Source organism: Chenopodium quinoa, unplaced genomic scaffold (genome assembly GCF_001683475.1).
Source record: "Chenopodium quinoa cultivar QQ74 unplaced genomic scaffold, ASM168347v1, whole genome shotgun sequence".
Lineage (NCBI taxonomy): Eukaryota > Viridiplantae > Streptophyta > Magnoliopsida > Caryophyllales > Amaranthaceae > Chenopodium > Chenopodium quinoa.
Genome location: NW_018744704.1, coordinates 465,714 through 484,188, shown reverse-complemented (window position 1 = coordinate 484,188; position 18,475 = coordinate 465,714). Strand labels below are relative to the sequence as shown.

Genomic DNA, 18,475 nt, shown 5'->3' with positions numbered 1-18,475 from the left:
TTCGAATTGAAAAATGTGGGGGCAACTTATCAAAGGCTGGTTGATCAGGTCTTTGCCGAGCAAAAGGGCCGTAACATGGAAGCCTATGTTGACGATTCTATCATCAAAAGCAAAAATGATACAGACCATGTCACGAATCTGGCCGAATCCTTCGCCACCTTTAGAAAACATAAAATGAAGCTGAATCCGAAGAAGTGTGTCTTCGGCGTGAAGTCTAGCAAGTTCCTCGGTTTCACGGTCAACAAAAGGGGGATTAATGCTAATCCCGCCAAATTTCAAGCAGCTCTGGATCTTCTTGAGCCAAAAACAAAAAGGGATGTTCAGCGTCTCACTAGCATAATGGCTGCCATTTCCAGGTTAATCTCTAGAGCCTCGGACAAGGGGTTGCCTTTCTTCAAAGCGCTTAAACTCTCAAAATCAAAAAAGCTCATCGGGGAAGACAAGCTAAAAGAGGCCTTTAAGCAGCTCCATGAGCGCCTAGCTCACCTCCCAACACTGGCAAGACCAGTTAAAGGAGAAACCTTGTACTTATATGTGGCGGTCAGTGCAACCACTATAAGCGCGGTGTTGCTAAGGGAAGAAGAAAAAATTCAGCAACCGATCTATTTTGTCTGCTACACTCTGACAGATGCCGAGACACGCTACCCCCTACTCATAAAAGTTGCATACATAGTAGTGGTAACCGTGAATGGTTCGAGGGCAAGGGTCGTCATAACCTCTCCCAAAGGCAAATCCTTTAAATATGCACTAAAATTCTCATTCAAGGCTTCCAACAACGAATCCGAATATGAAGCAGCAATTGTTGGTTTAGAGTCGTGCATAGCATTGGAATCCGAGCATGTCTGTTTAAAGACAGACTCTTAGCTTGTCGCAAATCAGATCCGAGGTGAGTATGAGGCCAAAGAGCCCTCAATGATTGCTTACCTTGCCAAGATCAAAACTGTCATTGAAGTTGAGAACTTTTGAAGTCGAGCTGATCCCAAGGGGTCAGAACGCACAAGCCGACGCACTCTCCAAATTTGCAAGTTCAACTCTAACCGAGCTGAACCAATCTGTATATTGTGGAAGTGCGCCGAGAAAGAAGTGTGGACTAAGAACCTGAGGTTTGCTGTGTCGCACATGAGCCAAGCTGGATGGAACCCATCCTAGCTTACAAACTTTGAGGAGAAATTCCGGAGGACAGGAACTTAGCCTCTAAGATGAAGAGAATCAGTTCAAGGTTCATCGTCTTAAGAGGAGAGCTTCTGAAATCCTTCTGGCCAGACAATATGGTTTTATTAAACTAGCGTGGGTTAACGAAGTGTACTCTTAAGCTACGTATCTGGTTTCTTAGAATCTGTCTTAGTTACATCGCTTTCTTCTTTATCTAATTGAGTGCTTTCTTCAATAAGAGTAGTCTCTATATTAATACCCAAATATTCAATCTTTTTTATCTCTTCTACTATCACACCATCCATTCTCTTTTCACTCTCTCTTTCCTTCTGAGACAACTTCTCATTAAGAAGAGTATTCGTTGTCTGCAGTTTCATTAGCTTTTTAAAAAGTGATTTGGCTACCCCACACATATCATTGACTTGAATGGGTAAAGTCTCTCCATCAGGTTGAGTAATCCTCTTACTGTTCAGTTTAATCCCCAAACTGTAATCATATTCTTTAACACCGACAGTCTGGTTGTCCCAATCAATCTCGAATTCATTTTTGATTTGGACTTTCATCCTACGAGAAGGGTTAGCGAGCTGTTCTCTGAACCAAGAAATATCCACCAGGTGTTTTGCTGGTCCTTTGAACTTAATTAAATTTGTGTCTTCTTCGGAAATATAGCCATATGCTTTTGGCGCCAAAAAGTATCCTTCTTTGATTTTATCTTCTAATTTAAACAACCCTAAGACTTTGGAAGATATTAAGCCCTCTGGAAGAGGATTGGCAAGAACGATAGAGTCTGTGTCTGTGTAGTAGCAGTCATCCCTTGATATAAATGGGTGCATGTAGATCCTAGCGCATGCAGTGATTTCGGCGGAAAGTTGAACTGCGGAGTTCTTAGGCTGAGCCCAATGAATGTTATCATCAGCCGTAACAGTATGATAGGATACCATGTATAGGTTTTCTATAATCGGATGAAAACCAATGAAGGAATCTTGTTTCATCAAAAAGTGATAGTGCTCGCTATCGCATAACTCCGTTTTAGTGCTATTTGGGTTGATACCAAATCTTCCATAGAGCGAAATAAGGATTTTATAAACAAATGACAAAGCTTCATTTCCATCTTTCTTTGCCTGTAATCGACTATCGAAGTGAGAATTCACATATTCTATGAAAGGGCTTTCCTTCTTCTCGAAGAGGTACCCACTGACTGGAATCACAGTGTAGCCTATGTCTCTTGCATACTTTAACTCCTCGCTATAGTATACACCAACAAAATCACCCGTGGGGAAGAGAAGTGTACCATCTTTTCCCCGAACGGGGAGAAAAGGTTTTTTGACTGAAGAAGGGCATGACACAAAAGCCTCTATAAATCCAAATAGGCTATCTATGTCCTTATCAACCAGATTACCATCCCAGACTGGCTTACCTCCTGGCATGGGACATTTTTTCATAATGAACGGATAGAGTGAGTTCACATCATAGCCCACTATTGAAATGCGTGGGTCCCACAGATGCTGTTATATCCTTCAGGAAATTCATTTCGGTATATGCGGAAACCACATAGGGGGAAGAGCCTTAGCCCATAAACCGCTAAGGGCTGGATATTTACGGCCAACCATGATCATTAATGCAAAGGAGCTGGTCAGAAAATGCGAGAAATGTCAAAAGTTCGCACCAGTCATCCATCGGCCATTGCGAGATCTTCAGCCAATCCTTAATCCCTCCCATTTTCTCAATGGGGATTAGATATTTTGGGACCATTTCCTGATGCTCCATATCAAAAAAGATGGCTAATAGTCGGAATAGACTATTTCAGCAAATGGATCGAAGTCGAAGCAACTTCAAACATTACAGAGAAAACAATCAGGAAATTCATCTGGCAAAACATTATCACTTGCTTTGGAATTCCGAAGGTTTTTGTCTTCGATCATGGGAGGCAATTTAACAATCTACCGCTGAAGCGATACACATATCAGTTCGGTATTAAATTGGCATATTCTGCAGTTTGCCATCTGCAGAGTAATGGTCAAGCCGAAGCTGCGAATAAACAAATCCTCAACGCTCTCAAGAGGAGAGTTGAAGACCAAAAGTCCAAGTGGATAGAGGAGCTTCCAGGAACCCTCTAGTCACTTCGGACAACAGAATAAGAGGCAATGAGGCATTCACCTTTTGAGCTGGTGTATGGATCCGAAGCCGTCCTTCCAGTGGAGATTGGCTTGGAAACTCTACGAGTAAATCTCTTCCACTACACGAAACCAGCAAATTGGCAACGGTTCATACCCCCCCCAAAGGAAACGGTTTTGAACCGTTGAGTATTTGAGGGTTGCCAAATCCCAAAAAAATTGGCAACGGTTAACCGTTGACAAAGCCAATGGCGCGCCTTTTTTTTTTTTTTTAAAACATTGGCAACGGTTAACCGTTGCCAATGTTCTGTATTGTTTTTTTTTTGGCTGCACTAATATTCACCTGTTTTTTTTTTTTTTTTTGGCTGCAATATTATTATTAATAATAATAATAATTATTATTATTATATTAATAATAATACTAATTATTAATATTATAATAGTAATAATAATAATAATAATAATTACTATTATTATTATATATGATAATAGTAACAATAATTAATAACATTAATAACAAAACATAAATAATTAATAATAACAATCGCATGCAAGAGATGATATAAATTAGAAAAATGTTTCATGTATACTACATAATTAATAATCTAAGCCTAGGATTGATGAAGAGATGATATAGTACAAAAATATATGACGATATTTAAAAATTAAATGTGATGTAGGTCGCCAACATCTCCCGAATAACATGGAGTTCCTCGCTCGTGTATGGAAGTCCCGTTTGCCCCTTGCAAAACTTAGAATACACAAAACGTGAGTTAGTAGAAGTGAAATAATAATAATTGGGGTTAGTTATAAGTGACTAATGCTTGAGATTACAAAAAAAGAGCAAGTAAGAGGTTTTGGGACGCAATTTCAACCAAAATGGCTCAAGTAAGGCCATTTTGGCTACTAGGATGCCTATTTTCTACAATTCTTGTCTATTGAACTCATAACTAGTTAAAACATGTCATTATCAATTATTGATAGGTGATTAATGCTTGAGATTACAAGAAAAGAGCAAGTAAGAGGTTATGGGACGTAATTTCAACCAAAATGGCTCAAGTAAGGCCATTTTGGCTACTAGGATGCCTATTTTCTACAATTCATGTCTACTGAACTCATAACTAGTTTAAACATGTCATTATCACTTAGTTAAACGTGACTAATGCTTGAGATTACAAGAACAAAGCAAGTAAGAGGTTTTGGGACGCAATTTCAACCAAAATGGCTCAAGTAAGGCCATTTTGGCTACTAGGATGCCTATGTTCTACAATTCATGTCTATTGAACTCATAAATAGTTAAAAAATGTCATTATCACTTAGTTAAATGTGAATAATGCTTGAGATTACAAGAAAAGAGCAAGTAAGAGGTTTTGGGACGCAATTTCAACCAAAATGGCTCAACTAAGGCCATTTTGGCTACTAGGATACCTATTTTCTACAATTCTTGTCTATTGAACTCATAACTAATTAAAATATGTCATTATCACTTATTTATAGGTGACTAATGCTTGAGATTACAAGAAAAGAGCAAGTAAGAGGTTTTGGGACACAATTTCAACCAAAATGGCTCAAGTAAGGCCATTTTGGCTACTAGGATGCCTATTTTCTACAATTCATGTCTATTGAACTCATAACTAGTTAAAAAATGTCATTATCACTTATTTAAATGTGAATAATGCTTGAGATTACAAGAAAAGAGCAAGTAAGAGTTTTTGGGACGCAATTTCAACAAAAATGGCTCAAGTAAGGCCATTTTGGCTACTAGGATGCCTATTTTCTACAATTCATGTCTATTGAACTCATAACTACTTAAACATGTCATTATCACTTAGTTAAATGTGACTAATGCTTGAGATTACAAGAAAAGAGCAAGTAAGAGGTTTTGGGACGCAATTTCAACTAAAATGGCTCAAGTAAGGCCATTTTGGCTACGAGGATGCCTATTTTCTACATAATTCTTGTCTATTGAACTCATAACTAGTTAAAACATGTCATTATCACTTAGTTATAGGTGACTAATGCTTGAGATTACAAGAAAAGAGCAAGTAAGAGGTTTTGGGACGCAATTTAAACCAAAATGGCATACCTCTTCAAGCTGACGTGTGTCTGTACAATGACTCATCACTATGACATACATGAATCTCATCACGTATAGGCCACAGTCAACTCCGTTTTTCTGTTGTGCGCACTAGCATGAGGAACAAAGCACATGAATTAAAATACATAGCAAATAAGCGACATCTTAAGAATTGTAAAGTAAGAAAATCACAACATCATGGGTGAATTACCTTGGGTGCTTTCCATGTAGGACCTCCAGGAGATCGAGGATTTATCTTCTTCATGGTACTACGAAAAATCAAAGTAATAAGTTCAAGTTTGACTAGTATAATCAATACATATGAGTTAAGATATGAAAATCAATAACAAGAATTGAAACAAACTAGATACTTACTTTTGTAGTATGGACCTCACGAGGCGCTTTCTTACTTGAGGCAACCGAGCAGAGTCAAAGTAGAAGATTGTGTTACTAGAAACACAAATCATAAGTAGGGTCCAATGATAACTACACACGAGATAAACAAATCAATAGTTAGCCTATTACAACAAATAAACTGGGAAAACAAATGAACTTGACTAGCATAATCAGACGTACTTCTCATAATACGGGACAAATATAAACTTGTCTCCCGCATTCACTGATTGCCTGATACCCCGTTCAGCATAGTACAACACGTCAGCAGAGTTGCCTAAGATTCTAGCAGTGGACATCTGCTCAGGGCATAACCACCCAACTTGACAAGGAGATTCTTGCTCCCATATTTGCTCCTGGAGTGCTCTGCATGCATGATAAAAAATGAGGGAAATGTTAAGCATTGTACCGCTTAGAAATTGAATACCACTAAACTGAATAACATAAATTGAGTACCAGTTGAATTACCTCATGCATATTTGAATGAGGGAAATGTTAAGCATTGCACCGCTTAGAGATTTCCTTCACATCTTCTTTGAATAGCCATGCCGTTGCATCATCATCATAGTGGAACATTTCCTTAGGAAGTTGAATTTGGATGGGGCCGTAATCAGGCAACACGCAAACACGGTTGTGCAAATAAGCTAACTCCTGGGACAGCGATTGAAGCACCGTGTCTTCAACTAATGGAGTAGCTTGCGTAGCTGAACCTAGTGAAGGGCTCTTCATCGACACCTTTCCACTCACCGAGCCATGTTCACTTCTGTTCTTTGGCCCCTCCACCCTTTTCTTTGGCGTTTGGCTTTTCCTCGATGGCGAATAAGTATGATCACACAAATGGTTAGAAAAGATTTTCATCACAATTTTCGGGAAGAAAGGATTAACGCGTGAAATCTAAATCTAAATTACCTGGTTCATCAACCGTATCCAAGCAGATGGCCATTGCACAAAACTACCTTTTGCTGCCCAGAGTGTAGTGAACTCCTCATCCTCCACGGGCGCAGGTATTAAGAGGTCCTCGGACCCGGGAACCACAGAATGGATCCCGACAGAATAATGCTCAGGCAGAAGAGGTCGAAGATGGACCGTTCCTTGTTCGGCCGGTTGTGCACTACCATAGGCAACAACATGCAAAGGTCAATATGATTCGCCCGGGTGAAGAAGTTCACAACGGGTCTCTCCCTGCACCAATCACGAAGATACTTCATTTACATATACATAACTAAGTATCTTAGGTGTAATATAGGAGTTAAATCAAGCATTGAGCTAAAATCATGAAAAATGGGCAAGTTAGAACTGATTTAGGCCATTTCGAGTCGTAAATACTGTAAATGAACCTCAAACTTGTGAAATTGCTTTTTTTAGGTCGTTTCAAGGCATAAATACTCACAACTAAGTATCTTAGGCGTAATATAGGAGTTAAATCAAGCATTGAGCTAAAATCATGAAAAATGGGCAAGTTAGAACTGATTGAGGCCATTTCGAGCCGTAAATACTGTAAATGAACCTCAAACTTGAGAAATTGCTTTTTTTAGGTCGTTTCAAGGCATAAATATTCATAACTAAGTATCTTATGTGTAATATAGGAGTTAAATCAAGCATTGAGCTAAAATCATGAAAAATGGGCAAGTTAGAACTAATTTAGGCCATTTCGAGCCGTAAATACTGTAAATGAACCTCAAACTTGTGAAATTGCTTTTTTTAGGTCGTTTCAAGGCATAAATATTCATAACTAAGTATCTTAGGTGTAATCATTGAGTTAAATCAAGCATTGAGCTAAAATCATGAAAAATGGGCAAGTTAGAACTGATTTAGGCCATTTCGAGCCGTAAATACTGTAAATGAACCTCAAACTTGTGACATTGCTTTTTTAAGGTTGTTTCAAGCCATACATATTCATCACTAAGTATATTAGGTGTAATATAGGAAAAAAGAAAAAAAAAACCAAAACGAGTCCAAAAAAAAAAAAAACCCGAGCGCGAAGGGCAGCTGTGCAGCACTGCAGCAGTGCTGCTGCACAGCTGCTGCAGCCTTTCCGGTAGCCCCTCCGGCAACCTCTCCTACCTTCTCCGCTTCCCAATGAGAAAGAGAAGGAGAAGGAGAAGGAGAAGGAGAAGGAAAAAGAGAAGGAGAAGGAGAAGAAAGAGAAGGAGGAGGAGGAGAAGGAGAAGGAGAAAGAGAAGGAGAAGGAGAAGAAAGAGAAGGAGGAGGAGGAGAAGGAGAAGGAGAAGGAGAAGAAAGAGAAGGAGGAGGAGGAGAAGGAGAAGGAGAAAGAGAAGGCACAATAGACCATTTTGAGTTGGCAGGGTCAGATACGTAAAACACCTGCTTAGCTTAAGATGCAAGGATGAATGAATCCGCACTATCATTCAGGTTGCCAAGATCTACAAGAGTAAAGTCATCAAATTTGACGTTACACCTGATATTATCAACCCACTTACACCGGAAAAGAGCAATCGTGAAGTCACAATAATCAAGCTCCCATATTTCTTGAATTCGACCGTAGTATGACAACTCTGCATCAACGGGTGATTTATCCTTAGCACTTGCAAACTCCCTTGACGATGCCACAACCGTTACACCACTGTTTTGGGTCGAGGATGATTTCAAATCTTGACGCTCAGTCCAAAATGTGTACCCATTTATGTCATATCCCTCAAATGAGCGAACATCATCCCTAGGACCATAAGCAAGCCACCTTACTGTAGCTGTGACACTCTCATCCATTCCACCCATCACTCGATCACAAAACCAACTCACAAACTTCTTATTGTGCAACTGCATCAGTGCCCTTTCACCTTTCGATGGAAACTCATCACGCAAACTAGCCATGTGCTCGTCTAAATATGGGTGAACATTTGCAACATGGTGCAACACATATAGGTGTGCTTGTAAGAACTTCTCTCGATCAGGTGACATTCGTTTCGACCCGATTGTGCCATGACCATCAAGTCTACCTTCATGTCGAGAAGTAGGAATACCAATAGGTTCAGCAACGGCTACATAGTCGGCCACAAAATTACCAATCTCCTCGGCCACGGTCCCTTGAATCATACTTCCTTCCGGGTGAGCCCGATTCCTAACTTTATCTTGCAATTTACCCATGTGTCTTTCAAAAGGATAGCACCACCTCAAGAACACTGGACCGCACAACTTAATCTCACGCACCAAATGAAGAATCAAATGCACCATTATGTCGAAAAACGAGGGCGGGAAGTATATCTCAAATTTGCACAAAGTCACAACCACATCCGCCTGTAAAGCATCAAGGGTACAAGGATCAAGCACTTTGCTACATATTGTACTGAAAAACGAACAGAGGCTTGTAATAGCTTCCCTCACGTGCCTTGGCAAAATACCACGTATTGCAATTGGTAGAAAAACTTGCATCAGAACATGACAATCATGGGATTTCATACTTGTCAGCTTCAATTCTCCATTTAAGGATACAAATCTTTTCATGTTAGATGTGTACCCTGATGGAACCTTAATGCCATACAGACATTCACAAAACCTCCGTTTTTCTACCCTTGACAATGTGTAGCAAGCCGGAGGTAAATAGGCCTTCCCCTCTTTGGCTTTTCCCTCATTTTTCTTTTTCGACGCATCCGCGACCTTTCCCTTTCCCTTGCTCTTCCCCTTTCCCTTTTTCAAACCAATTTCTTTTTCCTTTTCCTGTTCCTTTCCCTTACTAACCCTTTGCTGAACCCACAATTCTGGACGCACCCCCATCTTTTCCAAATCTAAACGTGCACCCTTTCCGTCCTTTGTCTTGTTTTGAATATTCATCAGCGTTCCCACAAGAGCGTCACACACGTTCTTCTCTATATGCATTACATCAAGACAGTGCCTAACGTCATGTTCTTTCCAGTACGGGAGCAACCAAAAGATTGATTCTTTTTTAAAGAGAGCAACTGATTCCGCCGCTTTTTCAGATTTCCCAAATATTGTTCGTACACCCTTGACCCGAGCGTAAATCTCCTCACCAGTCAGTGGCCTAGGAGCAGTCCCCTCCTCCACCGTCCCATCGAAAGCCTTTTTCTGCCGACGGTACGGGTGATCGCGCCTGAGCAACCTTCTTATCCTCAAATACACCTGTTTGAAAGAATGATCAAGGCGTCTGCTTGGCGTATCATCAATACAAATGGGACATGCCTTTTTCCCTTTATTCTTATACCCAGACAAGTTGCCATATGCAGGAAAATCATTAACGGTCCACATAAGAGCTGCACGCAATGTGAACATCTCATTCTTATGAGCATCAAACACGGAAACCCCTTCGTCCCACATCTTTCTCAAATCATCAACCAATGGCGCAAGATACACATCAATGTCGTTTCCAGGTTGCCTTGGCCCCGATATCAAGAGTGAAAGCATTACATATTTTCGTTTCATGCACAACCAAGGAGGCAAATTGTAGATCACTAAAAGTACCGGCCATGTGCTATGCTGGGTACTAAGAGTGCCAAATGGATTCATCCCGTCCGTGCACAAACCAAGCCTTAAATTTTTGACTTCATCTCCAAATTCCCCAAACTTTATATCAAGGTTCTTCCATTGCGGGAAGTCGGCTGGGTGCTTCAGCATTCTGTTTTTCTTTCTTCCCTCTGCATGCCACCTCAAGTTTTTAGCGTCTTTTGGTAAAGAGAACAGATGCTTAAACCTAGGAATTATGGGAAGATACCACAACACCTTAGCAGGAGGTCCCTTCGTACCAGCATTGCAACTCTTGCGCTTGTAGCGCGATTTCTTGCATCTTGGACACTCCTCCAATTTTTCATATTCATTTCGGTAAAGAATACAATCATTAGGACATGCATGTATCTTCTTATACTCCAAACCAAATGGACACATGAGCTTCTTAGCGCAATAGTAAGACTTAGGAATTTCATTCCCATCTGGCAACATCTCACTTAACACGCTCAACAAGGAAGTAAAACTACTGTCCGTCCACCCATGCTTCGACTTAATGTTAAAAAGAGTTAGCACGGCTGATAGTTTGGAGTATTTTTTGCACCCAGGATACAAAGGCTTTTTAGAAGCCTTCGATAATGACTCAAACACGTCACCTTCAAAACCACGCATCATATCATCCACACCTTCATCCTCAACCTCATCCTCATGATCATCCTCAAATCCCTCCTCAGCACCATCATCATCAATATGTTCATCATTCTTGTATTCCACACGGATATCATTGCTTCTATCATCATGCACATCATACCCAATACCATCCCCACTGTACTCTCCTTCTTCACCATGCCAAATCCACACATGATATTTAACCCTAAACCCACGAAAAACTACATGATCTCTAATGATATCAACACTATTGACCACCTTCACATTATTACAATCAACACAAGGACAATAGAGGCACTCGAAACCCATTCTGCGCTGATAAGATGAAGTCGTCTCGCAGAACTCTTGAACCCCATTAAAGAATTCCAATGTATCACGTCTACCATACATCCATCCACGATCCCTCTCCATTAAGTAAATTGTCTCTAAACATGGCAACATATTACGAATGATAATGTATAATTGCTACATCTTCTATATATATAAATCAAATTCAAACACACACCATGCATATAACTTTCATATACATACACAAATGAATATATGCTTCCAAAGGGTCCTTATCACTCCAACCTAACCCATCCTTGAACGTTTACTCTCACTAGTGAATGTATGTCAACTTTCCAATTTTAAGGAAAATCCGGCAGTATTTCCCCCCAGTTCTCCAAGTACACGACGTAGGTAATTACTTACCCACATATGTACCCAGAGAACATGGTGATCAAGGAAATGGTAAGCCAAGATGTTCCTTACAATCGAAAAATAAAAAAGACATACATTCACGACCTAAGTGAGAGTAAACGTTCAAGAATAGTCCCAACCGGGGACTATTCAAGACTTTCTCCTAATGAGAAAGCCTTGAACGGGTATCTAGGCATATGATGATGCAATGCAAATATTTCATATATTTATTGTTGTATTTAGTTTGTCATTATATAATACACAAATCTAATATCTAGCATGAAAAAACATTTATTAAAACAATAATGGAGAGAAAGAAATATTTATAGCTTAGAGAAGTTTATAATTCATACCAACACAATGTATGTATTCTTTCTAATTTCCCACTTGAGCTTAATTAATGTGTAGTCTTCAAACTTAACTAGCTTGAACTTCAACTCACATATGAACCTATAAAAACGCAAAGACAAAAAACACATTAAAAGTTAGTAAGTATGTATACATCCATTAATTGAACTAATAAGGGACTATGTAAATTAGCCTAAACTAAACTATAATTCTTCACTTATCTAAACTAACCTATAATTCTTCAATTATCTAAACTAACCTAAACTTACTTGAACTTAATTAATTGTAAATTCAACCTTGGTGGTAACAATCTATGCAAAAGCTAACGAAGAATAACCCAAAACATTATGCAATATCACAATGCAAGCTCAAATCAGCATAGTAATTCAAAAAACAAGAAACCCAAATAAAATACACACAAAAACCTAATTTGCTAGCTACTTACCTTGAAGCTGCTTCAATGGAGGTGAGAAAGCTCACACGCACAACCCTTCAATGGAGATGGAGGGAGAAGAGAAGAGAAGAGGGATTGCGTGGGAGTTGAAGACACCAAGAATTGAAGGAATGAGGAAGGAGGAGGGAAAACGCAGAAGGAATGAGGAATGAGCAAGTTCGTACCTCGCACCAGGCCACTTCAATGGAGAAAGAAGGGAAAACGCAGTAAGAGTTGAATGAGGAAGGAGGAGGGAAAACGCAGCAAGAGGGGAGCAAGTTGAATGAAGCAATTGAATTGAAGACGTTGATGAACAAAAAGTTAAACCCGCAATTTTTTTTTAAAAAAAAAAATGCAATTGGCAACGATTAACCGTTGCCAATGTTAATCAACTTTTTTTTTTAAAAAAAAAAAAAATTGGCAACGGTTAACCGTTGCCAATGTTAATCAATTTTTTTTTTTTTCAAAAAAAAATTGGCAACGGTTAACCGTTGCCAACTCTGATATTTTAAATGGCGCTCACTTAAGTTGGCAACGGTTTTTATGAACCGTTGCCATAGGGGGGTTGCCTATTTCTATTTTTCTACTAGTGTTCTCAGCCGAAAAAATAGAACAACTCATGAAAGAGTCCCTTGACTTCTTGGATGAGATCAAAGATTCAGCTCGAGATAAAATGGCTACATACAAGCAGAGAATCAACAAATTTACAACCGAAGAGTCCACGCAAGACTTCTCAAAGTTGGGGATCTTTTTCTTCGGAATATTGCTGCTGTGCAAAAAGGTCGCATCCATGGGAAACTTTCAACTACTTGGGAGGGACCCTATGAAACATATGATGAGCTTCAGCCAGGAACATACCGACTTCGACAATTGGATGGTACTGAGTTGAAAAGTCAATGGAATGCCGATGTACTTAATAAATTCCATGTGTAAAGCCCTTCAGGGAAGAACAATCTATGTAAGTATCTTCATTATTAGAAAGGCCTTTGAGCCACCCTTATTCAAATTCAATAGATTTCTATTTTTTCTGCTTTCAATGGTTTTTGAAAAAATCCAAGGTTTTTGTTCGGTGTTGCCCGAAGTATTTCCTAATGAGGCCTTGTACTCCGGCAAGCCGTATAAACCTGCCAAGACGAGGATAAATGATAAACCCCCGAAATATTGCCTAATGAGGCCTTGTACTTCGGATGAATTAGTTCCTCTAGGGAAAGAGGCCATAGGCGCATCTGAAACATAGCCTAAAAAATAGGAGCTGATAAAGCCCCAGAGTATTGCCTAATGAAGCATAGTACTGCGGCTGAATCAATTCAGGGTGATGATTGCACTTCCGAAGTATCGCCTAATGAAGCATTGTACTTCGGATAGACCATTGCCCTGGCATCGTGTTACAGATAGTCGTTCCCTCGGATGAAATATAAGGGTCAAATATGTTGTTCTCAGAGCCTATGGTTTCTGAACAACGAAATCAGATCTCTTAAAAAAATAGAAGAAAAAAGAAAAATGAGCAGAAACTTAAAGTCTGGATTATTACAAAAATTTTGCCAAGGCAAAATCCTCGACTTCACTAAAATTATCGAAGCAGTCACCTCAAAAACCTGAAGATCACATCTTCAGATTTCTAAGGGGGACAAGAGGCACTCAGCTAGCCGGTTCCAAGTCGAAGCTCAGTACTTGGAAAATTTTCACAAGTTGAAAAATCTAAGTAGAAGGAGAGAGGTAAAAGGAATGAAAGTAAAACAGTGCACCACAACAAATAAAGAAGTTCTCAGCCAAAAATATCTCCAAGTCGAGCTTCAACACTTAGAAAAATTTGGAACATGTTCAAAGAGACAGCTAAGTAAAGGAATCAGAAAAATAGGCAATAGAAGAAGAAAAGCTGAGAAAAACTTCAATATCATTTAAATGAGGATTTCAATGTCAAGTACAAAAAGATATCCTAAATCGACAGCCGCCCATAAGCGGAAAATACAGCTGCTTTATCTAGTATAAATACTTAAGAAAAGCAAAAATAAGTTTGTACATTTATGGCAAGCTGAAGCAAAAGAGAGGCAAAAAAGCAGATGCGGTATTAATACCATTCAAGAGCATGTTGACCCACAAGATTTTGTAGACGGCTGCCCGAGTTCCCATGCTTCGGCGTTGGCCGGATCAAAGCTGGGAGCCTTGGAAGTCTCAGCAGCAGCAGAAGATTAAGCAGGCTGAGCTGTGTCTTTCTCTTTCAGTGCATGCATCTAGCTACGTACTCAATGAATTCATCAACCCCTTTCACAAACTCTGAATTAATAGAAAGCCCAAATTTCCTTTCATACATCCAGCTACGTTCTGTTCATTTCATGATCACAACTTCTACACAACTCACGCATATGTATAATCACATTAGTAACAAAGCGTATTTCCTATTCATTATCCATCAAAGTGTTATGGAAATGCAAATGAGATTTGAAGTGCTTCCAAAAGGTCCTTATCACTCCAACCTAACCTATCCTTGTACGTTTAATCTCACTAGTGAATGTAAGCCAGGTTTTCAATCCTATGGAAAATCCGTCAGCATTTCCCTACAGTTCTCCAAGTACACGATGTAGGCGATTAAACATACCTACATATGTACCCAAAGAACATTCTAGAGAAATGAGAAGGCATGATATTCCCTAGAATCAATAACAAGGCATACATTCACCACCTAAGTGAGAATAAGCGTACAAGGACAGTCCCAACTAGGGACTATTCAAGACATATACCTAATGTGTATGCCTTGAACGGGTATCTAGGCATATGATTATGCAAATGATTTATTTAAAAATATATAAAATAAACTAACATACATTATATTAAACAAATATATCATAATTAATCTAAACAAAACTAACATATCAAAATATCATAATATTCAAACAAAACAAAACTAACATAATATTAAACCAAAATAACATACATTATATAAAACTAAACAAAACAAAACTACATTATATTAAACTAAAGTAATCAAACATACATCATACTAAACTAAACCAAACCAAACCAAACTAACATATCATAATATTAAACTAAACTAACATACATTACATAAAACTAAACTAAATTAAATTACATTATATTAAAATACCCTAAATAATCTAACATTCATTGTATTAGGGTTTGTAATGTGATAATTAAACCAACAAATTGTACAAATCCTACACAAAAATTCAAGACAAAAAAAATATAAACGGGTTTATTATTATACCAAAATTATATTTAATTGAAACAAAAGGGGAAAAGGAACTCACTATGAGTAGATATAACCTCGGTGGTGGCTGCACGACAAGCTCGGTGGAGGCGATGTCGGTGGTGGCTGCAAAATAAGGGGTGGAGGAAATTAACTCATTGAAAATTAAAAACTACTAGGAGCACTATCATGACCTTAACAGGAAATTTGGCCAGAAAACCATCCATTCACCAAATCACTAGGAAACCTAGATAAACAAGAACAAAAATTTTTGAAAGCTTAATGCCAATGGCGAGGTAATTAAGTTCAACATCAAACAGACATTAGAGCGAACTTTGGAATACAAATCAGCAAAGCTAATACAAGTAATTTAAGCAACCTAAGAGACGTCAACTTAGTCATAACTCATAACACAGAGAGCAGATCAGCCAACAAGCTAAAGATGCCTCAATTTCACCCCAACAGTGTCTTTAACTCAAACATCTACGCTTAAACATAAATCACCAAACACCAAAGCAATGGAAATCCTCAAAGGAAGGAGGTTAAATTCTCGAGATTAGGAGCACTTACCGAAATTCTCGCGGCGACGGAGGGGAGGAGGTCGGAGGTGGCATCGGTGGTCGCTACGAAGAACTTCTACAGTTAGGGTTCTACTGGTTTTTATAAAAAAATAAAAAATAAAAAATAAAAAACAACAACAACAACACTAACCACCGGCGGCGTCAGGGGCGGCAGAACCTTGCTTTAGTGGCAGTGGTAATTGGTGGTGGCTGCGGAAACGGCGGTGGTGATGGTTAGAGATCCAGAAAAAACAAAAAAAAGAACAAAAAAAAAACATCACAAAACTAACTCCACTTACCAAACGGCGGCCAAGGCGGTGCGTGGAACCCGGTGGTGGCGGCGGATCTGGGAGCGCTCTTCCTCTTTCTTCCTCTTCCTCTTTCTCTTTCTCTCTATCCCGTTCTTTTTTTCTCTCTTCTCTGTTCCTAGTTTCATGAATAACAGTGTTGGATCCTATATTGTTTTAACCTGTTCCAACGGAAATAAATTTCGTTGAAATTAAATGCTTCCGTTGCAAGCTATTTTTTGACGGATCCAAATTCATTAGAAAATTCAAAATTTCCGACGGAATTTTAGGTACGTCGGAACGATTGCGTTGGAAAACGACCTATTTTTAGTTGTGGCAGCCTCTTCTTCTTCCTCTTGGGCCTCTTTCTCGGCTAGACGAGCGAGGCAGGCAACTTAGGCTTCATGAGCAGTCAGCATGTTGGGATGATGGAGATCCATTGACCATTCCTTGACCAAGTCCCAGTTGATGCTTGGGTCAGCATGGAAGGCAAGGCGCCGAGCAACTTTGAAGCCATTTTCAAAACCCTCATCATACTGATCTTGGGTGTAAATTCATACCTTCAGCAAGTTCTGGGCATTTGCAAGATCTACCTTAGCCTTTGCAGCCTTATATGTCTGAACCTCAAGTTGGCTTTGGACAGGGAGAGATCAGAGTCCTTAGCCTTCAGCTGGTCGCTGAGAAGCTAAACGTAAGTCCAAGATCAGTCTGCTTCATTCTGAATTCCTCGGCCATCATCTGCCGAACTTCTGCCTCCTGCTTCATTTTTTCTTCTATCCGAGCCTTGAAGCTCGGAATGTCAACGGCCCCATATTCCTGGATTAAGGCGTGGCCTTCTTCAATCCAAGGAAATATAGTTTTCTCGACCTTTCGGCAGAAGTTACGAAGACTGGCTGCCATTTCATCCATTTGAGACTGGCTTGTCGCAGATTCCTCTTCTGCCTTCTTGCTCTTAAGTTCAACTAGCCGAGCTCGGCAATCAGCCTCCTCGGATTTATTTTTTAGCTCCTTGTTCAAACCAGCAGCCATAATGTGGTTATGTACGGCGTATAAGGTTCGAAGATAAGTCAGCCGAGGAAAAGGACTTAGCAAAAATTTGATGAAACAAGCTTAATGAAAAGGAAGCAAAAGCACTTAAGCAAAAGTTTAAGAAAAGGCTACCTACATTAGCAGCTTGTAATTCTCAGTAATAGGGTCTAGCACCCACGCAAAAGGTTCGGACACTATAGCAGCTGCCCGAAGAGACCTAACCCTAGCCGTTTCCAGATCTGAAAGGCCAGACAAGTCACCAAAAAACTCGACAATCGAGTTCCGGTGAGAGAGCAGACTATTCCTAACAGCTTCTGGAACAGTTAAAAGTGAGGCAGACTCAAACCCCATGGCCGAAGATTGGAAAGTCCGAAAAGAGTTCCCAGCAGATGTTGACGAAACGTCGAATTTTTGGGGACATAAACTCTTTCTTCGGCCTCCTTGTTATGTTCTGACCTCCCATCCAGAATTAAAAGATCGTCATCCTCGGCCTGCACTATCAACGCATCGGCTTTCTGAATCTCAGCAACAAAAGGTTCAGCCATGTGCCGAGGAGATTGAGATGGAATGGGAGGAGTCCTTTGCTAAACTTCTTCCTCCCGATTTTCAAGAGGAGGAGGAGGAGTTTTCTCTTTGGCCGCCTCGGCTTGATCCTCATCCAGCGAGGACTTTTGGTTGGGGGCTCAGCAACCGAGAACTATCCCGGGTTTACTGTAGCTCTCCTTCTTGCTCTGGCCACTTTGTCAGCCAAAGATTCGACTGAAGAAGATGATGATTCTTAGTTTGGTTTTCTCTTGTCTTCTTCTTCCTCGTCAGACTATAGCAGAAGAGACGGGGGGGGGGGGGGGTAGAGAGTGATATCAGTATCATTAAAAAAAAAGATAGAAAAAACTCCAAGCCGAAGCTTAGTACTTAGAAGAAGAAAAGCTAGGAGAAAAAGAAAACAGAAAAAGCATTAAGGCTCACCGAAGTCTTCAGCAACAGCTCGTCATCGGCGCTGAGTACATTTTGTTCAGTAACATATGGTGTTTGCTCAACGTTCTACTCAGAGCCTACAACAAAGACTCCAACACCAACAGCGGTGGCCGTAACAACTGCTTGTTCTTCAAGGTCT

General features: G+C 39.7%; 1 protein-coding gene across 1 annotated transcript; it reads right to left on the bottom strand.

Annotated features, from left to right (window-relative positions):
- Window positions 1–1,313: 1,313 nt before the first annotated feature.
- LOC110702841 (DNA polymerase-like) lies at window positions 1,314–2,579 on the bottom strand. The gene has a single exon (XM_021880584.1). It carries the CDS (start codon window positions 2,577–2,579, stop codon window positions 1,314–1,316), a length of 1,266 nt encoding a protein of 421 aa, XP_021736276.1.
- Between the last annotated feature and the right edge of the window lie 15,896 nt (window positions 2,580–18,475).